Below are 26856 nucleotides of genomic sequence, written 5' to 3'. Positions count from 1 at the left end.
TAGAGATGATCCTTTGTCAACTACCGGCACATCAGTTTTGTATACTTTATTGCAAATAAAGTAATTTTGCTTGATAATTCCATCTGTCATCTTACAAATATATGACTAAACAGTCCTAAAGTAATAAATAGTATAACTCTAGGAACTGAACTTTCCTTTAAAACACACAAATAAACTATACTATGAATAAATCCAGTATCTAAATGTATACAGCATATTTCAACAATATGGAAATGAAATTAGGATTTATTAATTTACATAAAAATTACTTTATACATTAAAGAATAATATTTCAAATTATTAAAAAACAAAGTCTGATTTCTCATTATTGGGATTCATGGGATGTGGTCTGTTCTTCTATCACTTGCTTCACAATTTCTGCCAGCTTTAGTCGATCAACTTTATCTGTGAATCCACGACCTGAAATCCAAAACAGAAAGTGGTCAGTCTCCAAACCAGGTGATAACAGACTCCCGACGGTATCCTCCAGGGCCCTGTCAAATTCACCCTCACCAATGGCGGAACCAGCCCTGGTACTAGAGCAAATCATGTGTTTTGGGTAGCAACATGGCAGTTCTGCTAACCTACTACTAAAATCCAGAGTTTACTACAAGAGCAAAGAGCAAAAAGGGAGCTATTCAAGGAGATGATTTTTTTGGTAACACATATGTGTGACATTGGACTTATAGCCATAATACATAAAGAAACACATTTCCGGGGGCCTGAGCAATAGCCCAGCGGGGAGGGTGTTTATCTTGCACTTGGCTGACCTGGGTTCCATCCCCGGGAACCCATATGGTCCTCCAAGCACCACCAGGCGTGTGCAAGGCAAATGCCCTACCCGATGTACTAACGCTTGGGTCCTAGAAAAGCTTCAAAAAAGCTTGACTTATAAGAGGTACTGAACGAGTTTTTGACTCCGAGCCCAGCTGGGTGGTGTGACAGCCCGCAGCACCACAGCTTAGCTGTTCCAAGGTGCCTGGCCATTGAAATGAGTCACCTGCTTCCTCTCCCACACCCCATTTAAAAAATTTAGGTTTTAAAACTGACAAATCACAGTACACTACAGGTGTGCAACAGAGTGATCCAACTGCACGTGCTGCATGACGCTCACAGGGACATTCAGAATCCTACAGTTTCGAGTTTTTCTTTTTCTTTTTTTTGCTTTTTGGGTCACACCCGGTGATGCACAGGGGTCACTCCTGGCTCTGCACTCAGGAATCACCCCTGGCGGTGCTCAGGGGATTATATGGGATGCTGGGAATCGAACCTGGGTCGGCCGCATGCAAGGCAAATGCCCTACACGCTGTGCTATTGCTCCAGCCCCTCGAGTTTTTCTTATGCCGACAAAACTTTTGAGGTTTTTTTTTTTTTTGCTTTTTGGGTCAAACCCGGCAATGCACAGAGGTTACCTCTGCACTCAGGAATCACCCATGGCGGTGCTCAGGGGACCCTATGGGATGCTGGGAATCGAACCCGGGTCGGCCGTGTGCAAGGCAAACGCCCTACCCGCTGTGCTATTGCTCCAGCCCCAATTGAGGTTTTTTTTTTTGGGGGGGGGTCACACCCATTGATGCTCAGGGGTTACTCCTGGCTCTTCACTCAAGAATCACTCCTGGCGGTGCTCAGGGGACCATATGGGATGCTGGGAATCGAACCCAGGTTGGCTGCATGCAAGGCAAACGTCCTACCCACTGTGCTATTGCTCCAGCTTCACTTTTGAGTTTCTTTTATGGGTTTTGGCTTTTTTGAGTCACACCCTGCTATGCTCAGGGATCATTCCAGGCAGTTTGGGGACCATACGTTGTCCTGGGGAACAGACCTGGGCTGCCTGCATGCCAAGGCAAGTGCCTTAGCCCCTGTACTATCAATGGCCCCAGGTGATGACATTTTTGACATCAACTCTCTTAGCAATTTTCAAATACACCAGGCCAGAGAGACAGTACGAGGGCTGAGGCACTTGCCTGGCACATAGCCAACCCCAGCACCAAGGCTAATCCCTGAGCACTGATGGGGTCACTCCTGAGCAGAGCAGGGTGAGCCCCCCAGCCTAAGCACACGTGCAACACAGTAATGCTCCCTACAGTCCCCGGGCCTCACGTGGCTTCCCCAAGAATTTTTACATTTTATAGCTAGAAGTTTTCTGTTTTTTTTTTTTTTTCAAGTGTTTTTCTGGGGTGGGGTGGGGTGGGGACCACCCAGTGGTGTTCAGACTCCATGCCTGGTGCTTGGGGGGGTCACACCTAGCAGTGTTCAGGGGACCGGGAGGTGCTTCAGATACACTCAAAGCCTTGCATCTCTCCTGGCTCTGAGTCTTTAAAGGTTCGTCCTAAGCCCTGTCATCCGCTGTGCCCATCCCCCCCGGGCAGCCCTGATATAAGGAGAGTGACTCGCCTCTATACGTGACAGCAATAAGGCTGAAGCTAACACAGTGTCGACTAGAAGAAGCAGACACCAAAGGAGAGACTTGTCTGCTCCCATTTATATTAAATACAAAACCAGGCCAATGAACACATAGTGCTCGAGTAGGGTTTGGGCCCTGTGAGACGCCCATGCTCTCCTTAGGTGCTAATATGGGGGTCTGGGGGGGAGAACATTTTGTGGAAACTCATCAAAATGAAATAACCATCACGTTTTATTTCTATAGTGTTATTTCAACATCTTTCTTTTCTGTGTTTCGGACCACCCCCTGCAATGCTCTGGACTCAGGGATCACATCTGGCGGGGTCCTGAGGGTCATATGGGGTGCTGAGATCAGACCCTACGAGAGCAAGCACCTAGATCTCCGTACTCTCTCCCCAGCCCCTCGACATCTTTTCTGAAGCTCAGGGAAGAGAATCTGCAGGAACGGCCAGACTAGGGCTTTTGATTTCTCCTGCTGGAGGAGCAGGAGACAAGGCGGTCAAACCGCTTGTTCCCCTCTAAGCTGCGCGCTTTTCAGTCGGCAGAATCAGACACTAGAAGAGGCAATTCAGAACTTGTCTGCCTCGGCGCTGGGAGACCCAAGCAGCGGCTTCAGCTCTTGTCAGAACGTGCCGATGGGCAGAGAAGACGCCCGGCCCTCGGCCCCTCCCCTCCCAGTGCCCTGCTCCTCAGTGGCGCGGCGAGCGGCGAGCTACAGGAAGGTTCTGATCTCAGGCTGCTGCTGCTTTAGCAGAGGCCACACTGGCGGTCTGGCCGCAGCAAAGAGAAGCGTGGCCGCGGCACCCAGTGCCGGGAACTGCACTCGGGGCCTCACCCCGTGCTCTCCTAATTCTGTCCAAACGGCCCAAGTGGTGGGGGTTCTCCAGTGTGGAATCCGAAACACACACTGTTGCCTGGCACATAGCTGAATCCTGAGAAACAAGGTAAAGGACGAGATGTCCAGACACGTCCGGGCAGTTGATGGAGGCTGAGCCTCTGTCCCATGTCCCACTCCTTCCCTCACCCAGCGCGGACGCAGAGACCTACACCTGTGGAACGGCGGTGCCTACCGTTCCAGCTGAAGCTCTGCAGAGTGTCTCGGAGAAGTTTGCATTCCCGGTTGTACTTCCAGGCCTCCTGCATCACTTCATTCAGCTTCTCGTCTTCATTCTCTCCTGGAGAGAAGGTGGGGAAGACGCTTTATTTCCCAGCACCATGGGCTTCTGGTGTCAGCAATAGGACATGGCCAGCTTGTCGAAATGTGATGACCAAAGGTGCAAACCTGACCAGACTCTCCCTGCCCCGCGGCCCCCATACCCCTGCACCTCCTCTGGTCTTTGATCTCTTACTCTGCCGGCTTCAGAAAGATCCTCGGATGGGCTGAGGGACCCACAGTCTCAGCATCACAGACTCAGTGTCAGATATTAGTGGCAGCAAAATACCAGGCTAACTTTAAAGTCCCAAACAGGGAAGCACGTAAGGCTGAGTGGTTCCCTCCTTTCACCATTTCTTATTCTTACTTAGATCCTGACTTTGAGCACACTGGGCTCTCTTAAAAGCCAAGGAACCTAGGACGGCCATCAGCAGCTTTCTGACCTACGCCCTGAAAGATCTTGGATTTATCTGCCGAGGAGAACCCCAACACATCATGCTGAGTGGCGAGAGGACATACGAGAGTGTTCTTGCTCCAGCAGACTGAGCCAGCCACACTGCCCTCCCCACGAGCGGGGGCGGCGGCGACTCGGACCCAGTGAGGCATTTTCTTTACATGCACAAACTCACGGCACTCTACAGTCTAGAGGCCTCGGAAATTATGTTTCACAGACTAAAACCTGACCTGTCCATATCTATTTTCCGTCTTTGATCCTGTACCCTATAACAAACTAAGGAAACACAAAATTACATGCCGCATTTAACATTAACACATGAAACATAAACAAAAAGTGTCGTAAAAGCCAAAGGGCAAGACTTATTACATTTCTGAGTTCTCACTTACTACACTTTCTAGTGGGCACAGACTCATTTATATAATACTGTTATTTTTTTATGATACTATGATGAGAAAACCAGGTCAATGCATGTGCGTGCACACACGCACACGCGCGCGCGCGCGCGCGCGCGCGCACACACACACACACACACACACAGAGTATTCAGAAACGGTGTGACCTTTACCAGCCTGCGGGAGAATACACTGAGCAATCACGTCTCGAAGTTTCTCCAAGGCAACATTGGAATCTTCGGCTCCATTCTCCCGGCCGTGGATGTAAATGCTGTCCTTTGGCTTGGTGCTTTAGGAGTCGGGAGACAGGTAGCAAGGTGAGACCCCGAGTCCCAACTTTCAACAGCTGTTCACTCTAGGCAGTCCAACCCGGGTTCACTCCCCAGCACCCCATATGGTCCCTGAGCACAGAGTCAGGAGTAAGTGAGGCCTGAGCACTGCCAGTGGGGCCCCAAAGGGAAAACAAACCAACCCCACCCCCAAAAAACCCTGTAGGCAACATATTTTTTAAGTAAATAAAGTAATTAAACTCCTCTTTCTGATGCGACTTCTTCTCTCTACCCCCTTAAGAAGCAGGAGAGGGGCTGAAGCGACACCACAGCGGGGAGGGCGTTTGCCTTGCACATGGCCAACCGGGTTCGATTCCCAGCATCCCATAGGGTCCCCCAAGCACCGCCAGGAGTGATTCCTGAGTGCAGAGCCAGGAGTGACCCCTGTGCATTGCCAGGTGTGACCCAGAAAGCCAAAAAAAAAAAAAAAAAAAGCAGCAGCAGCAGCAGAAGGGCAGACCGGTGCTGACTGTCCCAAACCCCGCACTCAGCCAGACCCGTCACGAAGGTGGCTTAGTTACCCGAGCAGCTTCCTCTTTCGGAGAATGGGATTGTTCACGGAGTGCAGGGGCTTCAGGCTGACCTTGGGGTCCTGGATGCGCATGTTGGCCAGCTGCTCCGCGTGCGCCTGCTGGATCCCCGCCACCACGGCCTGCGCGCAAACACTGGGGTCAGTTTCCCCGCACACATTTCCAGGCACCCAAAAACCAGCCCTGGTGAGTGGGGAGAAAAGGCCGGAAGGACCGGGCGGGCAGTTTCCCTCTAGTGAGGCAGCACACAGGTCCCCAGATAGCGAAGGACCCTCGTGTCAGCGGGATCCGAGACATGACGGGCCCAGGGAGTCTGAGGCCGACCAGAAGCCGAGAATGGGGCCTTTCTTCCCCGCAAGGGGCACAAACTCAAGTGAAAAATACTACACCGGGGGCTGAAGGCACTAAGCACCAAGCAGGGAGGGCGCCCGCTTTGCACGCAGCTGTCCGGGTTTGATCCCTCCCAGCTCATCTTTACCCGAATGCGCCAACCAAGGAGATCTCAGCATTGATTTTCTCATTCGCTCATTCTTCTTCACACTTCTTAGCGGTAATACTCACATACTCACACTTAGCTGGTAATGCTCAAATACTCACACTTCTTAGCTGGTAATGCTCAAATACTCACACTTCTTAGCTGGTAATGCTCAAATACTCACACTTCTTAGCTGGTAATGCTCACTGCTTTGGCCCCTTGGTCCCACACTCTGATCCTACACCTCAATCCTGAAAACCAAAAGCTCCCCTCCAGGGCACGAGAGACGACGCCAGGGGCTGGAGCATGCGCAGCGCATGCAGGTCTGGGTTTGATCAAGAGCACCACATGGTCCCCTGTACACACATGTGTGGCCTCGAACCAAAGCAAAGCACAATAGGGCTGGAGCGATAACACAGCAGGTAGGATTTTCCTTGCATACAGCCAGCCCAGGTTTGCGCCCCGACACCACATTTGGTCCCCCGAGTGATCCCTGAGCACAGAGCTAGGAGTAAGCCCTGAGCACTGCTCGGTGTGGCCCAAAAATGAAACAAAATTAAAAAACACCAATAAAAACCAAACCACAATGATCAAAAAGCCTTCCTTTACCCACAGCAGCCATCCCCGACTTCCCGCTACCTGGCAATGGTCACCGCCAGGGTCCCCACTGGCCCCATCACCAAAAATGAAACTTCCTCTTCAACTTATCACTATCCCAGCCATCTTCTAGAGCTGCCGCCTAGTTTTAGGTGACTGTGCCAACCTGAGGCTGGCAAGCCCTCCAGTCCGGCAGGGCCCCTCCCTACCTTCCCTCCGGCAAGTCTCCCTCAAAACTCTCTGCTACTGGGGCCAGAGAGATGCCACAGGGCTCGGGCACTTGCCTTGCGAGCAGCCAACCCTGGCTGGATTCCTAGCACCACACACGGTCCCTTGAGCACTGCCAGGCGTGAGCCCTGAGCACTGATGGGTTTGGACACCTGGGGGTGGTTCCCCAGTTCACCCCGGGAAACATCTAAGCTGCTCTACTGAGTCTGCCCAAGACCAGCCCCTCTGCTTTCAAGGGGGGAGAAACAGAGCGGGAGCTGACCCGGGTTCAATTCCTGGCATCCCATATGGTCCCCTGAAGACCACCCGGAGTGTCAGAACAGGAGCGGGGGTGGGGGTGTGTGTGGGGGGTGTGTATGTGCACACGCGTGCGCCAGGAGTGTCAAAAAAGGAGCAGCTGTGTGTGTGTGTGTGTGTGTGTGCGTACACGCAAGCGCGCACGATGCCCTGGGGCATCGCCAGTCTCTCCTAAGGTGAGGAGTCCCTCAGAGATGCTGTCCTTTTTTTTTTGGTTTTTGGGTCACACCCGGCGATGCACAGGGGTTACTCCTGGCTCTGCACTCAGGAGTTACCCCTGGCGGTGCTCAGGGGACCATATGGATGCTGGGATTAGAACCCGGGTCGGCCGCGTGCAAGGCAAACGCCCTACCGGCTGTGCTATCGCTCCAGCCCCGAGATGGCTGTCCTTTTTCTGGATTCTCGCCGCATCCAAAGCAAATGAGGCGCGCAGAGCTGCCTGAGACGCTCCCTCTTTGTGTTCATTAGTTCCGTCAATCAATCTGTTTGCACTTTCGGGCTGGGGGGCGGGAGAGCGTCACTCTGATCTGCGCCCTCCCCACAGCCCACACCGGCAGACGTCTACAGAGTTTGGCTCTGTCCTGGAGATGTTTTCCTTCCGGGCAGGCCTGAACCCTCCCGGCCGAGCCCCACCCCTCCTCATCACAGCCCTCAGGCCAGCAAGAAAGCAGCGTCCAAACCTTATCCATCATCAGCTGGGCAGAGGGGAGCACGTTATCCAAGGCCTCGGTTGAGTTGAGCCAAGGGTGGTCCAACACCCCCTCGATAGTCAGTCTTTCCTCCGGCTTGACCTTCAAGAGCCTGTGGCGGGAGAGGCCAGGAGGGCGGGGTTAGCGCTGGCCTCTCGGGGGCTCCCAGGTGCCTGGTTCTAACACTCGCTTCAGCTTCAGCCTTTCGAAGGCTCCCCCGACCCCAAGCCGGAGCCTCTGTGTGCAGGGCCCGGCCACCTGCTGGGGGCCTGGATCCCCAGGCGGTCTGTTCAACACGACACGGACCAACGGCACGAAAACGGCTTTATATTCCAGTGACGCTTCACACTAAGACCGACTCTGAATGAGGCAGTCCTAAGGTTGGATTCTGAAGCAATGTCTTAGACAGCGAGCTCTAACTGGTAAAGGGAACTCGAAGCACTCTTTCCGCAGCGAGCAGCTAAACAATTAGCTGAGGGGCTCCTGCAGTTCTGAAAATCCAGGTTGAAACTTGCGGGAAAAGCGGGGGAGGGGGGTCGCATTTGCCTTGCACAGGCCAGGCCGGGCTCCATCCCGGCAGCCCAGCTGTTCTCCTGAGCTGGGAGTGCCACTGCCCTACCTGCCCCGTGCCAGGCACCTCCGCGTGCTCCCCGCTCACTCTAGCGGCACCTCCCGCCAAACCAGCCAGGGCTGCATGCCTACTTGCCCTTTCGGTTCTGAAGGATGATTCAGAAAAGCATCCCAAAGCGCCAAGAAGGTAACTGATGCCACTCTGGGGACAGGAAACACCTTCCACACAACCGAGACCCATATAAGGAGATGTAAGTTTTGGCTGAGTAGCCAGAAAACAGCATGGAAGACAAATGATGGTGTCATCACTGCCTCCACCTTCCAAAGTTTTGATCCTCACAATCTTCTTTGTTCCTCACAAATTTTGGAAACCAGTTCCTTTTTAAAACAAATAACAATTATATATACGTATTATTTTTTTCATATATATTTGTTTAGGCTTTTTGGGTGTCACACCCAGCGATGCTCCAGGGTTACTCCTGGCTCTGCATTCAGGAATCACTCCTGGCAGTCCTCAGGGGACCACCTGGGATGCTGGGAACTGAACCCAGGTCAGCTGCATACAAGGCAAATGCCCTACCTGCTGTACCATCGCTCCAGCCCTACCAGTTCCTTTTTTATTTAAGAAGACCCCTCCACCTCAACACAGGCTCACATCAGAAACACAGTAACCTCCAGAGATCCCTGGACCATCAGGGGACGCTTTCCAAATTGTTGGGGCTGGACTGAGCTATCAGGGCGAGCCCATGTATACTGTACCGTACTACGGACAGGAACATAGGGACCCATGAAAATGGGCAAGATTTCTCGTGTGTCCTGACTGATTTGGATGAAGCTGAACATTTTCCCCCTTCAAGCTGCCTTCAGAAAAATAATTTCAGTCTATTGAAAAGAGCAGTTTTCCTTCTCTCACAGAAGCCTGGCTGGTCTTTGACATGCAGATGGTGTTAGCCAGGCCTGACCTTTGATATTGTAAATTGTAGGCTCTGGCCCAGCCTGGTCTTTGGGATGTAGATTTCAGGTGCAGGGCCCAGTTTTGTCTTTGGGATGTAAAATCCAAGTGCTTTTAGCCCAAGGAAGGTTTCAGTTTTGGTTTTTTATCTTCTTTCTGGAGGCCTAGATTACTGGCCTGCAGATACAAGGAAATAATGCTGCCTCAATGTTCTTCCTGTAACATCTTTTGATGCCTTTCGTGACGTCACTGTATTGTGCCCTTTAGAGCTACTATGTTCAATAAAAGGAGATCCACGAGGCCCTCTGCCTTTGCTAAGAGCCAGAGAGAGCCTTAGTCCTCCAATCAAGACATTTCTTCCCCGTGCCTTATCTCAGCGCCTCCGACCGCACGAACGTTCACGCAACACCAAATACTGCTCCCTTAGTGATAACTTTCATTTCATTAGAAGTGGGAAAAATAAAACTAGAGCAGAAGGAAGTGCTGGGTGAGTCGTGGGCACACCAGCACAGGACACAAGTCCCTGGTGGCCAAGCCTTCCATACGGGGGAGGGGAGAAAAAGCAGAAACTCAAATGAAGGTCAGATTTCCTGCCCAGGCCCGCTCACTCGGGGCTGATGACGAGCTGGCCGTGGGAAGGCTGGAGCAGGCCTAGCCCGCACTCTCACACGCTGCCCTGTGAGGATGAGAGAGCCAAGGATGGCCTCCTCCGCACCCAGCTCCTCTTGGAGTCGGACGGACCCCGAAGGACCAGCTGCCAGGGAAGGGCATGTAGCGTAACCGTTCCAGGGCGCGGACCTGGGTTCCCCACTCCAGAGACACTCTAAGAACTCAACAAGAGGAAGCAAAGCTTCAACCCCCAGCACCTCACCTGGTCCCCCGAGCTCGCCAGGAGTAACCCCCGAGTCCCGCTGGGTGTGACCCATAAAGGGGAAAAAAAAAGGAATCCAAGCCCCGTCAGTAATGAGGTGCGGACACTGACTCCCCCTCGCCGGCGCTGCCGGGTGCTCACCTCCTCACCACGTCCTTGGCCATCTCCGAGATCTGGCTCCACTCCTCCTCGGGGAACTCGAAACTGCCCGTCATGATCTTCCTCCGCATGTCCTTCGGGATGGTCCGGCTGTGGTGCTTGGAGTAGAAGGGTGGGTACCCACACAGCATCACGTAGATGATCACACCCAGTGACCACAGGTCACAGCTCTGGAAGGAAAGTGCCACGTCACTCCGAGCTGTGACAGTCCCGACACGAGCCCCGGGGCTGGCCCCCAACAGGCCCCAAGAGTCACACAGTGGACAATGCAGAAGCTCCACACGTCCAGGAGAACGGGCTTTCCTCTCTTTTTATTTTTGGGTCACACCCGGCGATGCACAGGGGTTCCTCCTGGCTCTGCACTCAGGAATTACTCCCGGCGGTGCTCGGGGGACCATATGGGATGCTGGGAATCGAACCCGAGCCGGCTGCGTGCAAGGCAAACGCCCAACCCTCTGTGCTATCGATCCAGCCCCTCCTCTGTCTTTTTATATGCCACCAATTACATACATACATACATACATGTGCATATACACATATCATAGACATGTCTAGAGAGAGATACAAAAAACATATATAACTGCACCCAAGGCCAGTCTGGGGGTCATGTGGATTCGTACTGCTAAAGCCGAAGCTCTTATCCGACCCCTGGCTGCGGGTGAGAATACTTTCTTCCCAGCCAGAGAAAGAACAAATGTGAGGCCACTGGCTGGGACGTGCTGTCAAGCCGGGCGAACCAAGACGCAGGAACAGAGCAAGTCTGACAGGCAGGCAGGGCCCAGAGTAACGGCACCAGCAGCTCGGAAGGCCTAGCCAGAGCGTTTAGCAGAGACTCGGGGAGAACCAGAGGCGTGTAAGCGGTCCTGTCCACAGCGCCCTGCAAGGCCAGACCTCATTCTTAGGGAAGATACTCCGGAAGGAAGAGCCCCAAATACTGCTTGTCAAAGGCGTGATTAAAAAGGAAACCCCAGTTAGTCAAACCCACCCTCCCCGCCTCAGAAACTAGATGGTCCCAGTGTCTCCTGCAGGCACCTGAGGACCTGCCCCCGCTCCCGGCACCTCGTCAGCTGTGCTCGCTCCGAGGAAGGTCTGCCAGGGGGAGAGTGTCGGGTGGAGGCTCACTTGTCTGACATTACACTCATAGACACTGACACACAACAGGATTCACGCTGTGAGACGGAATCACACCATTAGGGGAAAAGGAACCTTAACACCGGGGAAGCGGGGCGTGGAGTGATTGGCAGTACAGTGGGGAGGGCCTTGCATACACCTGACCCGGGTCCAATTTCCACCACCCCAGAGGGTCCGTGAGAGCCCCAAGTTCAATCCTGGGCACCACAGGGTCCCACCAGGAGCCATCCCACACACAGGTGCTGAACTCAAAGCCCAAGTGCGTGAGTGCGCGCGCGCGCGCGCGCACACACACACACACACAGGAAACCATCACTTAGCATGCAAGGAAAGCAATTTTAAAGAGACTGTCACGATACGATCACCTACCAAGGACAGCGGGCGGAGCAGCTGCATCGCAGGCAGGCATCCCCGGCCCGCGCTTGCCCACGTTCTCCTGAGCACCCAGAAGCAACCCCCAGCCTCCACACAGTCTGGGCGCCGCCCTCAACACCAGAGGCTGGGCCCCAAACCAAAAATAAAGGGCAAGACTAGGAGGCCTGACAAACAGCACACGGCTGAACAGAGCGCGCCTTTGGGCCCGCAGCCTCTTCTTCTAGAAAGGTTAATGTATTTTCAAAGGGGGTTGGGCGAATGTACCTCAGCAACACAGAACTTGCCTTACATATGAGAGGCCCTGGGTTTAATTTCCAGCACTACCAAACAAACATAATTCAATTAATTTAACATACTTAATTTGTAAAAATGTAATCACATCTTATAAAATGTACAGGAGAAGCACGGGGTGTTCACGCAGTCCCACGGTATCCAGAGTGCTACACACACCATACACACCTTCAAAATACTGTCCACTGTGTGTTTCCCACGTTCCTCACTGGGAGTCACACGAAGCCATGCCCCAACGTCTGGGGGACATGGGGTCTCAGGGCCAGACCCTTCAGTGTCCAGATCGTCACACGGTGCAGGGGATCTAACTTACGGTCTCTATGTGCCAGGAATGTGCTCTACCCTTTTAAGCCATATCCCCATTCCCTGAAGTGTAATTTTACGAATACAACGCTAATTTGCTTAGAATCACTAAATAAAAGGAAGGAAAGAAAAAAACGGAAACAGTAAGGGCTGGAGCGACAGTACAGTAAGTAGGGTGTTGGCCTCGCATGAGGCTGACCCAGGTTCGATCCTCAACACCCCATAGGGTCTCCTGAGCAGTGTTCCTGGACTGCTGAGCTAGGACTGAGCCCAAGGAGGGAGGAAGGTGTCGTGAGGGTGAGTCATGAGGTCGCTGCTGGTACAGGCTCCCAAGGGGCAGAGTATTCTGGGTGCTGGTGTGTGGGGAACGTCACTGAAGCCCTCTGGAGCGGAGACCCAGAACTAGCCGGCCCGCTGCCTCTCCGATCTCTGGGCCGCCTCCTTGTCATTTATGCCGCCAAGCAGCCCCGTTCCCACCTTCTCTACTCAATAGCTTTGGGGCCCCCAGGCCCTGCTGCAAGAGCGTGCCCAATAAATACGCAAAACTTAAACTAGGAAGAAGCTTTCTGCACAGTTACTGCATAGTTCATAGAAGAATCTGCTTCCAGCCTCTTGAGCAAAAGCCTTTAGCAACGAATCAGCCCCACTCCTGGCAGGCCCCAAATGGCTCCTCCTACCTTGTTGTAGGTGTAGGGTGTTGGCGAGGTAGGTATGATGCCGGACTTCTCCTTCTGATGCCTTCTCTGCGCCTCCAGTACCTGAGGGTCAGAACAAAGGGGACGATTTGCCGGAGATCACACGAATGCTGCCCCCACCCCCACCCACTTGTGAGACGAGCTGATGCTCATACTTGTGCTACAGCACAGAAGAGAACTGAGCAGACGGCAGGCTGGGGGTGCAGAGACAGCCAACGCTCACCTGAGGTGCTACGTAGTAAGGGGTGAACTGCGGCGTCATCAAGTCACCTTGGTCAATTTTGGCAAACCCAAAGTCACACAACTTCACTGGGGCATCCTAAAGGAAAACAAACGAGTGATTTCTCCAGAGTCCTCAGTAAGTATTAAAGGAACACCCAGGTGCAGCCTCCCTTGCGGTCTGGAGACAATGACTCATGGGGCACCACTGGAGTGGCCGCAGGAACTAGGCTCAGCAGTTAGGGCTGAGTGATAGCACAGAGGGGGCATTTGCCTTGCCCACAGCTGATCTGGGCTCAATCCCTGGCATCCCGTTTGGTCCCCCAGGGACAGAGTCAGGAGTGAGCCTTGAGTACCATCAGATGCGGCCCAAAAACCAACAACATTTTTTTTTCTTAATTACATCCAGATGATTGATAAAGGCAATACCGAAATCCAAATTAATCGAATGTCCCCTGACTCTTGTCTCTTGGTCATCATGACTCATCACTGTAGGATGCTGCTTTGCTCCAGCATCAGCCCCAGAGCAACTTACTTGGTGGACACAGAGCACATGGCAGGGGTCTGGACTGGAGAGAAGAAACCCCTCACCCAGCTTCACCGCAAACATGACTATCACGGCCCAAATTCATATACAACAGCGTCTAGACTCCTGTCCCTTCCTGAAAGGTGATGTCCCAAATATCCAAAATCTTAGTCCAATAAATCCACGAGTATCCAGAATGGATAACACCAGGCTTATGGCCCGATTCCACTGAGCTCCCGGCAAGCGACGTTAAGAACAGAAGCTGTCTGAGGCCTGAAGTCTCGTGTGGGTCAGGACTCACACCTGAGCCGCTCCTGAAAGAACTTGAGTGGCAGCTCCGAAATGAGACACAAGTTTCTTACCAAAGAGTTATCCTTGAAGAGCAGATTTTCAGGCTTGAGGTCTCTGTGTGCAATGTTTAACAAGTGACAGTGCTGTAGAGCCAAAGCTATCTGCAAAAGGACACAAGCGAGCAACCACATCTTAGAAAAGGGAACTCAAGGCCCCGGCTGTATTTTAACATACTTCCCCACTGTACTTAGACACCACGGTTTACAAAGTTGCTCATGATGATTCATTCCACGCATTCAACACTCCAACCCCAATATCCCACCACCGTCACCTTCCCTCCACCACTGTCTCCGTTTCCCACACACCCTTCAAGTCTGCCCCCGTAGCAGGCCCATAATAATTATTTTATATTGCTATTAGCACTAAGTGGCTAGTAGAATGTTCAAAAAATACTTCAGAAAAAGGAAATTTGGGGGCTGGAGAGATAGCACAGCGGGTAGGGCATTTGCCTTGCACGCGGCCGACCCGGGTTCAAATCCTAGCATCCCATATGGTCCCCTGAGCATGGCCAGGGGTGGTTCCTGAGTGCAGAGCCAGGAGTAACCTCTGTGCATCACCAGGTGTGACCCAAAAAAAAAAAAAGAAAAAAAAAAAAAAAAGGAAATTTGTGCAAATCGTTATCTCACCATGGGGACGTTAAGTCCCTGTCCGAGGGCTTACTGATTTGCCGCTGCTAGCTGAGCGGTCTGTGTTAGTGGTTTTGTTAGTAGAGCTTAGATGGCTTCTATGTTACATTCCCATCCAGTCTGATGTGCTCCTACTGGATGTTTATACTGTAGAGCTTGGAGACGTCCAGAAAATCCAGAATATTTAACTGGAAATGGCTCTTGTTTAAAGACTGCAGGATACTGAAAACTGATCCTTCAGTCAACTAAGGCCGTGGTGGGTTTGCACCTGGCACGCGCTTCGCATTGGCTTAGCCCGCTGAGTGATCTCTCTGGCCCTCGGGTCTCAATTTTAAAGAGAAATTAAGCTTGTAGCTATCAAGACACAGAAGTAAGGTGAAAATAGCTATCTGCAACCTGTTTTATATGACACACAACGAAAAATATGCCAGAAAGTCAATCCCTCGTCCGAACAGACTGAGGTGAGATCCTGCACAGGATGGGGAACCGAGCCATTCACAGGAGCCCGGGAGAGACTGCTGCGTCCGGCCGCGGGCGGTGGGCAGCGCCACAGCCCCCGGAGGGGACGTCTTCCCGGGGGCACAGCTCTCAGCTCTGCCTTCAGAAAAAAGCCAAAAGCAATGAAGAGCAGCTCTGCACCCGCTGTCCTGGTTTTCACCCCACTGGCTGAAACGCTGCTGTTTAGGTCGACTTCAAAGTTCTTTGGGGAGGGAAGGGATAGGAGGGCCACACCTGGCCGCACTCAGGAATCACTCCTGGTGGGCTCGGGGGATTAAACAAGGTTGGCATGTGCAACGCAAGCGCCCTACACATGGTACGATTACTCCAGCCAAAAGGTTTGTTTTTAGATTCTCACCTGCTCCTTTAGTTTTAATATTTGAAAAAATACAAGATGTCATTAAAAAAAAAAAAACCTAAATACTGTAAGTTCTACATCTTCTTCAGCTCTCAGTGTGGAATTGTCTTGGCCTTCCAAAACTCAAAAAATGGTAAAAGCTCAAGGAAAACTCCTTCCCACTTCCCTTTGGGTAGGTGGAAAGTGTGTGCATGCGTGCATGTGTGTGTGTGTGTGCGTGTGTGTGTGCGTGTGTGTGCGTGTGTGTGTGTGTGTGTGTGTGTGTGTGTCCTGAAGGAGTGGGGAAGGAGGAGGACCATACCCAGTGGCTCTGGGCAGGGGCTACGCCAAGATTAAGAACAAAAGAAAAACCCAGGGTCAGAGAGATAGTTTAGCAGTTAAGGCGCTTTCCTTCACACGTCCACCCTGGGTTTGATCCCCAGCATGGTCCCCTGAGCCCTACCAGGAATGATTCCTGAGCACAGGCCCAGGAGTAAGCCCTGAGCACCGCTGGGTATGGTCTCCAAACAAAACAAACAAAAAGAATCAAGTGAATTGTGCTTCCTGTTTGCCTTGCCTGAACACTGGCTCTGTCACTGAACTTATTTATCAGGTGATAAAATGTAAGGTCAAAATGGAGAAAATAGAAACAGAAAATGCTCAGAATTGTAAAAATCTCAACATACTAAAATCTTCAGAAATACGAGAAATGTAACTCATACACTGAAAGTATCTTAGATGCAGTGATCCTAGAACATATTTTACACCAATCTTTCAGGTGATACCGGCAGCATTTTATCTCAAAGCCCAATAACAGTTTTTGGAAGCGGTAAGTCTAAAGGTATCTGCAGTCCACAAGGGAATCTTTACCTTTCTTCAGGAATTCACTTAAATCTTACAATGGGCAAACAACTGACTGCCATGAAAGAGGCCGGTCCACACCCGAACCCAGGCGTTAAGGAGTCATTTCTCCTGTCAGCATCTTTTCTGATCACATAACAAAGCAGGCAATGAGAGATCAAACAGAGCTCTTCTTCAAGCTTTCTTTTATTCCCCCCCCCCAATGAAATTGTGCTCCGTAACCAACACAGTTGGCAGTTTGGCTGGTACCCGGGGTAACTTGCCTGCTTTGTTACTTGGCTGGCTTGCTTCTCTGTAAAGTGCCGGTGCTGGCTGATTCTGTGAAATAGCTCTCCCCCTTCCATCATCTCCATTACAATTAAGAGTCGAGCCCTGTTTGAAAGCATTTGATTTGGTAAGTTAAAAAAAAAAGAAAAAAAAAAGGAAACATTAAGTAGCTCCCGTCTAGAGAAACCTGCACCCATCTAGCCCTGCACAGCCTCTGAGAGCTGAAGGCCCAATCGCTGCCCCTGGGGCACGCTGGACAAAGGACAGCCATCACCTAAGACTTTCCACGACACTAAAAAAACTGCACCTTGAAGACAATGACCCCTTCTTTAGAAGACTCCGTACTTAACTTACTAGTGCTCTTCCAAGTGCTGTGTTTCCCATCTGTCTTGAGTACCGCGCCTGAGCAGTTCGCCCCTACAGAGGGCATGTGTGCTGGGCGGTCCCGGTCACTCATTCTCCTGCCCGGGACGTATGTCTCTCTACTCCCTGCCTCATTCAACTTAAGTTTTCTATGTGGTCCACAAAATGCCCAGCAAGAACTGGAGAGGGTTACAGTTTCTAAGAGAAACACTTCTCAAGTTCTTAAAAAAAAAAAAAAATCTAAATTTGATATAAGCGTTTCCAACTTCCACCAAATGCTTTCACCAACAGAGCCGCTCCCGGAAGGAATCGTGTCATTTCCCATTGTTTTCACAAATCCCACCTCTTTCCCCGCCAAGGAGACTGCAGTTCCTTAAGGTCCTCGCTCGCCCCCACATAGCTCGATGACACGTCACCCCCAGCCGTAGCTAGCAAGACAGTTTATCAATGCCTCTCCTTGGGGTCACCACGCTACTCTGACTAAAGGTTCACACTGTACTCAAAGGTCACCAACGAACTTCCTAAGCACTTTCTGTTTGGGGGCCACATCCAGTGGTGCTCAGGAGCTCTTGCTGGCTCTGTGCCAGGGGGAACTTGTGTGGTGCTGGGCATCACACCGGGTCGGCCGCATGCAAGGCCTCACCTCCAGCCTGATTCCTTCCTCTAGAAAGAATGTCAGGGCCGGGGTGACAGTACAGTGTAGGGCACTTGCCTCGCATGCAGTCATCCGGGGTTCAATCCCAAGCCACTCCACAGGGCTCCCCCAAGCACTGTCAGGAGTAATCCCTGAGTGGGAAGCCAGGAGTAAGCCCTGGGAATCGCCAGGTGTGGCCCCAAAACAAACAAATAAAAGCTTAAAGGAATGTAAGACTAGACAATACGGTCTCCTGGCCACAACCATCTCTCGGACTCAGCCTAGAGTAATACTTGGTCTCCTTTCACTGACCTAAAACAGAAAGTGTTTTAATGCCACTTTAAGTACTTTTTAATAAACAGGAGAGAGTAATCACAACACAAGGGCTAGAAGTACAAGCGGGCACCGCCAAGCTGGACTGGCATGAAAGGCCACACTGTTGAGGTTGGGTGGTAGCTCCGTGGGGGGTTCATTACATAATTCTGTTTTCTTTTACCAATGTCTGGAATTTTCCAAAATAAAAAGGAAAGAGAATGGGGAAAGCAGGTAGGAAGGGAGATAAAGAAAAGGAAGGAGAGAGAGGGAGGAAAGGGAGACGGGAGAGGGAGGGGGGCAATGTCCACTCTCTATTAGCCCACATGTGGAGAAAGGGACAGGTGACGATGACTCTGAGTAGCCTTACCTGGGACTGGACTCATGAGGAAACTGCACACTGTTAGCAAACACTTCAATAATCTGAACAATATTTGGATGTGTGGCGCACATCATGTGCAGACGTACCTTAGAAAAAGCAGAGGACATGTTTCTGCATAGAGAATGTCACAGAGTCTCCCAAACTCCCCCCAAATGACCCCACTACGTCAAAGGATCTATTACAATAAACTCTAACATCTAATGTTTTTTAGAAAATCGACAAATTTACTTAATACTCTTTTCATGAATAAAACCTCTCCAAAAGATTTACTTTGCATTCTTGTTAGTGAATGAAAAAATATGTAAATAACTTATTTTGTTTCAGAAATCCTTCATCTCTCTTTGAAAAAGAATACAGTTTTCATTGTTTGTGTTATCACCACAATCAGGTAACTGTGCTCTTGCTCTCCCCCCCCCCTTTCTTTCTTTCTTTCGCTTTTTGGGTCACACCCAGTGATGCTCAGGAATTACTCCTGGTGGAGCTGGAGGGACCGTGTGGGATGCCGGAGATCAAACACAGTCAGCCTCGTGCGAGGCAAACACCCTCCCCGCTGTACTATCCGTCCGGCCCTAGAGCACTCTTACAAGGCACTGCTCACCAGCTCCTGCCCTACACTCTTGTCTACGGCCCTCCAGGACCTTTTGAAACAACGCTGAATATTTCAAGGTTCAGAATATTTCAAAATACAAAATCAAAGCTGAATATTTCAAGGTACAGAATTAACTGAAAAAGAATAGGAAAGGATGAAAGTAACCAAGATTCCAATAACCAAGATAGATGAAGAACCGCCTTATATATAACACCAACATGAGTAAGAAAGAATGTAAATATGGGCATGAATATCCTTGTGTGTCTGTAGTCGTGTCCAGGAAGCTGCATTCCTGATGAAAAGAGGCATTCACGGGCACTTCAAATATTTAAGCAGCATGGGTCATACCTCATTTCTAGCTTTTGGACGATCAAAAAGAATTTTCAGTGCAAATCGTTCTTGGGTAGATTTCTTCACACAGACTCTAGAATTGGGGGAAAAATTCCATCAGAAATCACCTACGTTTCATTAAAGATGGATTTAAAAGTTTTTCCTTTAAGCAGTGAACCTCTAACCAAAAGCAGATCCAGGCCTGAAGGAACAGTGCCTGTCTGGCACCCTGTAAGCCTCTGGTGACGAGTTCAAACCCTGGTGCCCCATCTGAGCCTGGGGAAATCCTGGCAGTTCTGTGGTTCGTGATTCCCCAGGCCACAAAGACAAACAGGAACAAGGTGAAAGGAGGGAGAGGAGAACAATACGGCAGAGAAGCACGCTCACAGCTCCGCAGGCCTCAGCCCAGGGAAAGGAACTCAACAGCAGCCACACACAGAAGACACGTCCCCTGTGCTGGCTGCAGGTAACTGAGGGACTCCGCAGCCTCAACAGCTGACTGCTCTGGGCTGCGTGATCGGGACACTTAGAAATATTTCTAAGACTCATTTCAGGGCCAGGCGAACCTCTCAAGCACAAAGCACAAGCCTGGCATGCGCAAGGCCCTCAGTTCAATCCCTAGATCCGCACCCCCGGCACAGGTGTGGCTCTGGTGTCCCCGAATCCCACTGGACCCGAGCAGAAGCGCCTCACCCCGCCCCAGAGCACACTGGCAGGCCGCAGGACCTGACCCCCACAGACATGTGCCGTGTACACACATGAAGGTCCCGGATACGTGGGCGTTTGTGGGGCGTCTGCCCTAGCACCGTGGGATCTTACCTAACTGGACCACTGATTCCAGCTCCCAGCTTCTGAGTCCAGTTGATATTGTATTCCTCTAAAATGGAGGTTTCCTGTTCCAACAGAAGGAGAGGGAAGAGTGTAATTCGTGTATGGTAAGCTACTGCCAGGCCGAGCGCTCAGCACCTCATCTTCTGAGAGAATCTGCTAGCAGTCTGGGGTACAGAGCGCGTGTCAGCAGACACTTCCGTCTGAACGACCTAGGCTTTCCTTCTGGGCCTCAACCGGCAGTCTACGGGCACACTGCTGGCTCTGTGCTCAGGGACCACTCCTGGCGGGTTCTGGATACCAGGGTTGGAACCTGGGTTGGTCGGCTATGTGCCAGGCAAAGGCCCTACCTGCTGTCTCCAACTCACAGGCATTTTTTTTTAACAAGAAAGAACAAAAACTTTAAGATGAAAAGAATTGCAGTTCATCTATAAGGCTCATTTTAGTAGAAATTCAAAAAAATTTTGTTTGAGCAAAGAGGAAGATTTTTGGGCACATCTGGCAGAGCGTACTCCTGGCTCTGTGCTCAGAGTAATCCTGGCAGGCTTGGGAGACCATCAGGGGTGTTGGGGATTGAACCAGGCTCAGCCACATCGAATGCAGGCTACTCCCCCCACTGTCCTATATCTGTGGGCCTCCTTCAGTCAATTCTTGACAGACTGTCACCATGAAGTAAATGCCTAGTGACTAAAACGGCAAATGAAAACCCAATGATGGACTCCAATTTGAGAAGAACTGGAACAACTCCCCTCTGAAAACCTGTACAGTGGGCTCAGGGGTTCCTCACGGTCACCTAGTGAAGCATAGTTATAAAATCCGTGCTTCTGGCCCTTTAAACGCCACCACACTGGCTCTAAAGGGCAACGATGGGGCACCCAGAATGAAGATCAGGGACCAGTTCAGAGAAGTTCTGGGCTCTTACTCCTTTCAACATGCTTAAAACAATTCCAGTTTCCGCTTGTCCAGTCTGTCTGCTTCATATTCCCACTCTCTAGCTGGCTGGACCTACAAGTATCTGAGAAAGGGCCCTCCGGAGCGATGGTCCAGCAGGGAGAGCATTTGGGTTCAATCCCCAGCATCCCACATGGCCTCTGGGCACGGCCAGGAGTGACTCCTGAGCAGAGAGCCAGGAGTAACCCCTGAGCATGGCCTGGTGCGACCCAAACTCAAACCAACAAAACAGTATCTGAGAAGATGGACAGAACAGGAAGTTGGAAGTTTGTGTCTCAGCCTCCCACCTTCCTAACGAAAACAGACACTCGCAGGAGACTCGACGGGGGAAGAGAGATGTGTTCTCTTGTTCCTGGGATGCGCACGTACCCTTAGAGCAGGCGTCTGCCCAGAGATGGTGCTCGTCCCCTGGAGGGCGGCCCGGACAGTTCAGCACACGAGGCGGTGACTGCGGTCTGGACTCGGCTCTGCAGAGTGCTAGTAGCCCCTCTACAGCGCGGGTGTCTGAGCCCTACCTGCTGTGCTATCGCCCCAGCCCCAACAGAATGAAGTAATTCTCACAAATTCTTCCTGACCCCGGATGAGCTCATTTGTACAACAACCCAAACAGGCAAACAATCCATTTGTGCTCATTTGTAAATATTTTTTTTTTTTTGCGTCACACCTGGCGATGCACAGGGGTTACTCCTGGCTCTTTACTCAGGAGTTACCCCCTGGCGGTGCTCAGGGGACCATATGGGATGCTGGGATTCGAACCCGGGTCGGCCGCGTGCAAGGCAAACGCCCTACCCGCTGTGCTATCGCTCCAGCCCCTCATTTGTAAATATTTACAAAAAATAGTGAACTGTATATGTGTAAATTTAGTAGTAATTAGAATTTACTGGATTTGAAAAATCCAACAACTATATTACAATCACGTAACAGTATTGGAATATTATTTTGTACACTTTAAATATACACAATATGTCAAATTTTTCTAATAAAATTAAAAAATCTGGCTATCTGCTGTCTATAAGAGAAACACTCGGGTTCAGAGATGCAGATGGGTGAGAAAGGAATGGGCTGTGGGCAGGAGCCACAGTACAGCAGGCCTGAAGTTTGTCTTGCATGTGGCTAACCCAGGTGCGATCCCCAGCATCCGAGATGGTCCCCTGAGCCCCTCCATGAGTGATCCCTGAGCACAGAGTCAGGAGTAATCCCTGAACACCTGGGCATGGCCCAAAACAAAAGAATTTAAATTTTAAAAATTAAAAAAAAAAAAAGAATGGATGTGGCTAAAAACAAAACAGTAAAAAAGAAAAAATCGAATGGTGGCTGCCTCAGGCTGGGCGCTACTGCTGTGAGGGTGGAGTCTGTTTCCCGGTCTAAAAACAGTCACGGCAAGGGATGTGGAGATGGCTGCACATTCTCAATATAAGTCACACATTTAACTATTGAACCGTACTCTGGTTTGTTTTGGGGCCACACCCAGGAGTGCTCACAGCTTACTCCAGGCGGGCTTGAGAGACCATATGAGGTGCCAAGGATCAAACCCAGGCCAGACGCATTTAAGGTAGATGCCCTCCCTGCTGTACTATCACTCCAGCCCAGAACTATGCTCTTTAAATTAAGATGATATAATTTATGCTTTATATAATTTACTACAATTTCAAATAATTAATTAAAAATAAGGGCTGGAGTGATAGCACAGCACATGCCTTGCACATGGTTAATCTAAGTTCAATCCCCAGCACCCAACAGGGTCCCCTGAGCCCACCAAGAGTGATCCCTGAATGCAGAGCCAGCAGTAAGCCCTGGGCACTGTTGGGAGGAAGGGAGGGAGAGAGGACTAGAATAGTTCTAGTGACAGTAAACTACACCCTAGGGGCTGGGAAGATGGCACAGCAGTCAAGGGGCTAAGACAGATAAACTGCACTCTACGGGGCTGGGGAGATGGCAGCAGGGAAGGGGCTTTCCTTGTACATGGCCAAACTGAGTTTAATTCCTGGCACCACCAGGAGTAAACCCTGAGCACCGAGTTAGGAGTTAGCCCTGAGCACCACTGGGTGTGGTCCCAAACCCAAATACCAATATATTCACTATCTGAATAAAACTTGAGTGACAGCACAGCAGGTAAGGCGTTTGTCTTGCATGCAGCCAACCGGGTTCAATTCCTCCACCCCTCTTGGAGAGGCTGGCAAGCTACTGAGAGTATCTCACCCACACAGCAGAGCCTGGCAAGCTACCCGTGGTGTATTCGATATGTCAAAAACAATAACAATAAGTCTCACAATGGAGACGTTACTGGTGCCCGCTCAAGCAACTCAATGAATGGGAAGACAATGCTACAGAACAAAACTCCAAAGTATCATACTAAGTTAAAAAAAAAAAACCTCATGATGATGATATGAATCCGGCATTTCTAGGAAGGAGAGGAAGCAGATCAGAACGTGGGGGTCAGGCGAGTGAAGCTACAGGCAGGCTGCAGAGGCAGCAGCTCTCAGGAGGGGACGGGAATGATGGAACGCTGGAATGTGTTGAGTCACTGGAAATCACGGAATGGACAACTCTGGGTCAGCAAAGGGCCATGGGGGGTTATGGAGCCACGGAGCTGTGTGAGCAGAGGCAAAACGAAGAGGACAGTATCTGCCATGGGGCCGCTGCTCCGTGCTGGCGCTGCTGGATTCTTAAGAGCAGTAGGAGGACCACTCAGGTAGCTCAGAGTCCAAGAAAACAACTTTTCCATCTGAACTCCAGAGGACTCAGCCTCACCATTTAGAGAACAGCCTCCACGCCCTAAGACAAGGAATACCACACAATGCCATGGACTAAAAGCTTTATTTCAAGTGAGGCTGGCTTGCTTCCAAGCCAAGACTGGTCATCAGTACAGATATTTTCCACTCCACAATCTGCACTGCTGGGCATCAAGAATTATAGTCATGGAAGAGTCACCATGACCTGCTGCATCGATGCAGAAAGTGATGCTACCTCCTAGGCCCTGTATTTCCAATACGCAGACAGTCTGGCTACGGAACCTGGAGAGAATAAGGACTATACTTGTTCATTAAATCTTCAAATGCGCACACACACACAACTATGAACTGAAAAGTATTCTTGGATGTGTGGGGGCCACATTAGAAGCATGAGCACTGTCAGGAGTAAACCCTGAGCACCACCAGGTGTGGCCCCAAACAAACAACAAAAAATACATTTGCCACATTCCTCTGTAATAAGCAAACACTAGTCTCCACCCTGGTCCTCACAGATGTGCCTCTCGGGCTGGGGAGACATAGCGCAAGGGGAAAGCGCTGGCCTGGCAGCTCAGGGAGGGCCATCCGTAGCAACACCTACTCCGAGTCCCACCAGGAGGAAGCCCTGGGTAAACGCAAAACAAGATTAAAAAAAAAAATGTGTTTCTACCACTGGGTTTGCGCTCAGCGGACAGTGGTGCAGGGATGCAATCAGTGTGATACTGAAGCATGCCCAGATATGGAGAGAGGTTCCGGGGCTTATCTTGCCCAAGGACTCCTCTCACCTGTCTCCGGACAGGACCTTTTGTTGTTCTGTTTGGTGGGGTGGCCCCACTTACTCCTGGCTCTTGCCCAGATATCCCTCCTGGTGGGACTCTGGGGACCATTTACGATGCCAGGATTGAACCCAGACCAGCCAGGTGAAAGGCAGGAGCCCTGCCCACTGTGCTATCTCTCTGGCCCCCAACGGGCCCTGCGAAAACTCTTGAAGGCCACGCAGACACTGGAGAAGGCCAGTTGTGCGTTAGTCCTCCTCCGAGGATGGGAGCCCAAACGGCCTCTGAGCTCTGTCACAGCCATGAACATCTGGCCTTCCCAGTCAGCCCTGCACATCAAGTTCCCATCCTGAGAAGCAGGAGGTTCGGGCCGGCTGAGGCCACCGTCTCCTCAGGTCATTAGCGCCTGAAGAAACTCTCTTCTCACGTGGCCCCTTGACCATGGAGCAGCAGGTCTTCTTCAAGCGGAGTGGCGAGCACTGGGACTAGGGTTCAGGCACACGGTGAGTGAGTCAGTCGCAGGGACAGTATTCCAACGCTACTTCCCTCCTTTACAGCGCACCCATGCATACGGTGCATGACGATTTTGATGCCTCTGTTGTCTCAATTTTCGGTGAGGCAGGGGAAGAGATCCCTGGGCATCACCCAGGCATGTCTTGTACTACTGAGCCACACTCCCGACCGTAGTCTGACGCTTTTTTTCAAACAGGAAGTTTTGGGATAAGAGAGGGAGTAAGACACTGAAGGCACTTGCCTTGCAGGAGGCAGTCCCTATTTCATGCCTGGTATCAAGTCCCCAAGCACCTCTGGGAACAACCCTGAGCACAGGACCAGGAGTAGACCCCAAGAACCTAGAACTGCCAGGTGTGACCCAAACCACTGCCCCTAAATTTTTTTTTCTTTTTTCCTTTTCGTGTCATACCTGGCAATGCACAGGGGTCACTCCTGGCTCATGCACTCAGGAATTACTCCTGGCAGTGCTCAGGGGATCATATGGGATGCTGGGAATCGAACCTGGGTCAGCCACGTGCAAGGCAAACGCCCTACCTGCTGTGCTATCGCTCCAGCCCCTTGTCCCTAAATTTTTTAAAGACATTCTCTGTCCTGACCAATGACTTCTATACACCCAAAATGATTGTCACAAGTTTAAAATGTTCTTGTCTGTTTCTGTTTTTTGTCTCCCAAGCAGTGTTCAGGGGCTCCAGCATGGGTCAGTAACAGGTTTCAGTGGCCCGACTACGTCATACCCAAAGGTGCTGGGGACCCCCAAAGCCACCCTTGTTGTGATAGTAGGACTATATATACTGGATCCTTACATCTTGCGCTTTCATCCTGGCCCCTAGATGTTTGGGGGTGGTGGTGGTGGTGGTGTGTGTGTGTCACTACTGGCAGTGTGTGTGTGTGTCACACCTGGGAGTATGTCAGTGTGTGTGTGTGTGTGTGTGTGTATGTCACACCTGGCAGTGTGTGTGTGTGTCACACTTGGCAGTGCTCAAGACTTACCGCTGGCTCTGTGCTCGGGGATCACCCCTGGCAGGGCTCAAGGGACTACAGGAGGTGCCTGAAATTGAACCCCAGTTGGCTTTGTGGAGGCAAGCACCTTACCCGCAGTACTACCTCTCTAGCGCTAGTGCCCTGAATTGTTAGTTACTGTTGATTGTGATGGCGTCTTTAAGAAGAAATAACTTCGAGTTGCCAAAGGTTGCCTCAAGGGAAAATGACAAGCTTTGTGTTTAACTTGTTGCTTTACACGCCTCCCAATTTTTCCTAGAGTCCTTTTCGGTCTTAAAAGCAAAAAAAAAAAAAAAGGAATGAACTACGGATTTGGGGGAACGTGTCATTTTTATTGACGTCAATTCAGAACACACAGGACTGGCTTTTCTCTGGCGAACAACAAAAAAGGTCGGAGGGCCACGCTAACGCTCCCCAAACCCCCTCGCGGCTCCGAGGTCGGGGGTGGGGGGCTGGGGTGGAGGGGAGACGAGCCCCCCTCCAAGAACCGCGGGTTCCCAGGGGCGGGGGGGGGGGCGGTGACACACGTCCGACCCCGTGAGTGCTGACGGGGGTCACCCGAAGCCAAGGCGGGCGGCGCTTGGGGGGAGGGGGAGTCCCGGACAGTGGGGGCTCCCTTCGCCGCGCCCCCCGCGCTGGGCCCCCGCGCGCGCCCGGAGAGGCCGTCGGGGGCCCCGAGGCCGTCGGGGGCGCCGGGGACAAAGCGGGGCGCGAGGGGGCCGCGCTCCCCCTTACCTTGATGGCTCGCTCCATGTCGCTCTCCCCCGACATGCTCCGCGGGGTCCCCGCTGCCGGCGGCGCTGGGGGCTGCGCCGCCGCCCGGTCCCGGTCCCGGCGCGGGCGGGCGGGCGGGGGGCTCGGGGCGCGG

The 26856-nt window shown here is 51.5% G+C and overlaps 1 protein-coding gene across 3 annotated transcripts; it reads right to left on the bottom strand.

The window, feature by feature from the left end:
* Positions 1-31: 31 nt before the first annotated feature.
* MAPKAPK5 (MAPK activated protein kinase 5) lies at positions 32-26856 on the bottom strand. Of its 3 annotated transcripts, none has more exons than XM_055147497.1 (14): positions 26724-26856; positions 20012-20085; positions 19211-19286; positions 18262-18359; positions 16579-16687; positions 14005-14094; positions 13121-13216; positions 12880-12960; positions 10085-10272; positions 7542-7662; positions 5256-5386; positions 4573-4694; positions 3474-3578; positions 32-420 (listed from the first exon to the last, which is right to left on the bottom strand). In XM_055147497.1, the coding sequence occupies exons 1-14, from the start codon at positions 26757-26759 to the stop codon at positions 326-328; spliced, it is 1422 nt and encodes a 473-aa protein (XP_055003472.1). In that variant the 5' UTR covers positions 26760-26856; the 3' UTR covers positions 32-325. The 3 variants fall into 3 exon arrangements, with proteins under 3 accessions (XP_055003472.1, XP_055003473.1, XP_055003474.1); XM_055147498.1 differs by having other exon boundaries at positions 4579-4694; XM_055147499.1 differs by lacking the exon at positions 18262-18359 and having other exon boundaries at positions 14005-14090.

The sequence above is a fragment of the Sorex araneus genome, chromosome 9 (genome assembly GCF_027595985.1).
Source record: "Sorex araneus isolate mSorAra2 chromosome 9, mSorAra2.pri, whole genome shotgun sequence".
Lineage (NCBI taxonomy): Eukaryota > Metazoa > Chordata > Mammalia > Eulipotyphla > Soricidae > Sorex > Sorex araneus.
The sequence above is the reverse complement of the archived record's forward strand: the minus strand, read 5'-3'. Positions and strand labels throughout refer to the sequence as shown.

Excerpts from the sequence above, each read along its gene's own strand:
- MAPKAPK5 (XM_055147497.1), bottom strand. The coding sequence starts at position 26,759 with ATGTCGGGGGAGAGCGACATGGAGCGAGCCATCAAG. Across the intron at positions 16,688-18,261 it reads CCTCATGAGTCCAGTCCCAG|GGCTCGACTCTTAATTGTAA; the intron begins GTAAGGCTACTC and ends GCTTTCAAACAG. Across the intron at positions 421-3,473 it reads GCAGAGCTTCAGCTGGAACG|GTCGTGGATTCACAGATAAA; the intron begins GTAGGCACCGCC and ends TTTGGATTTCAG.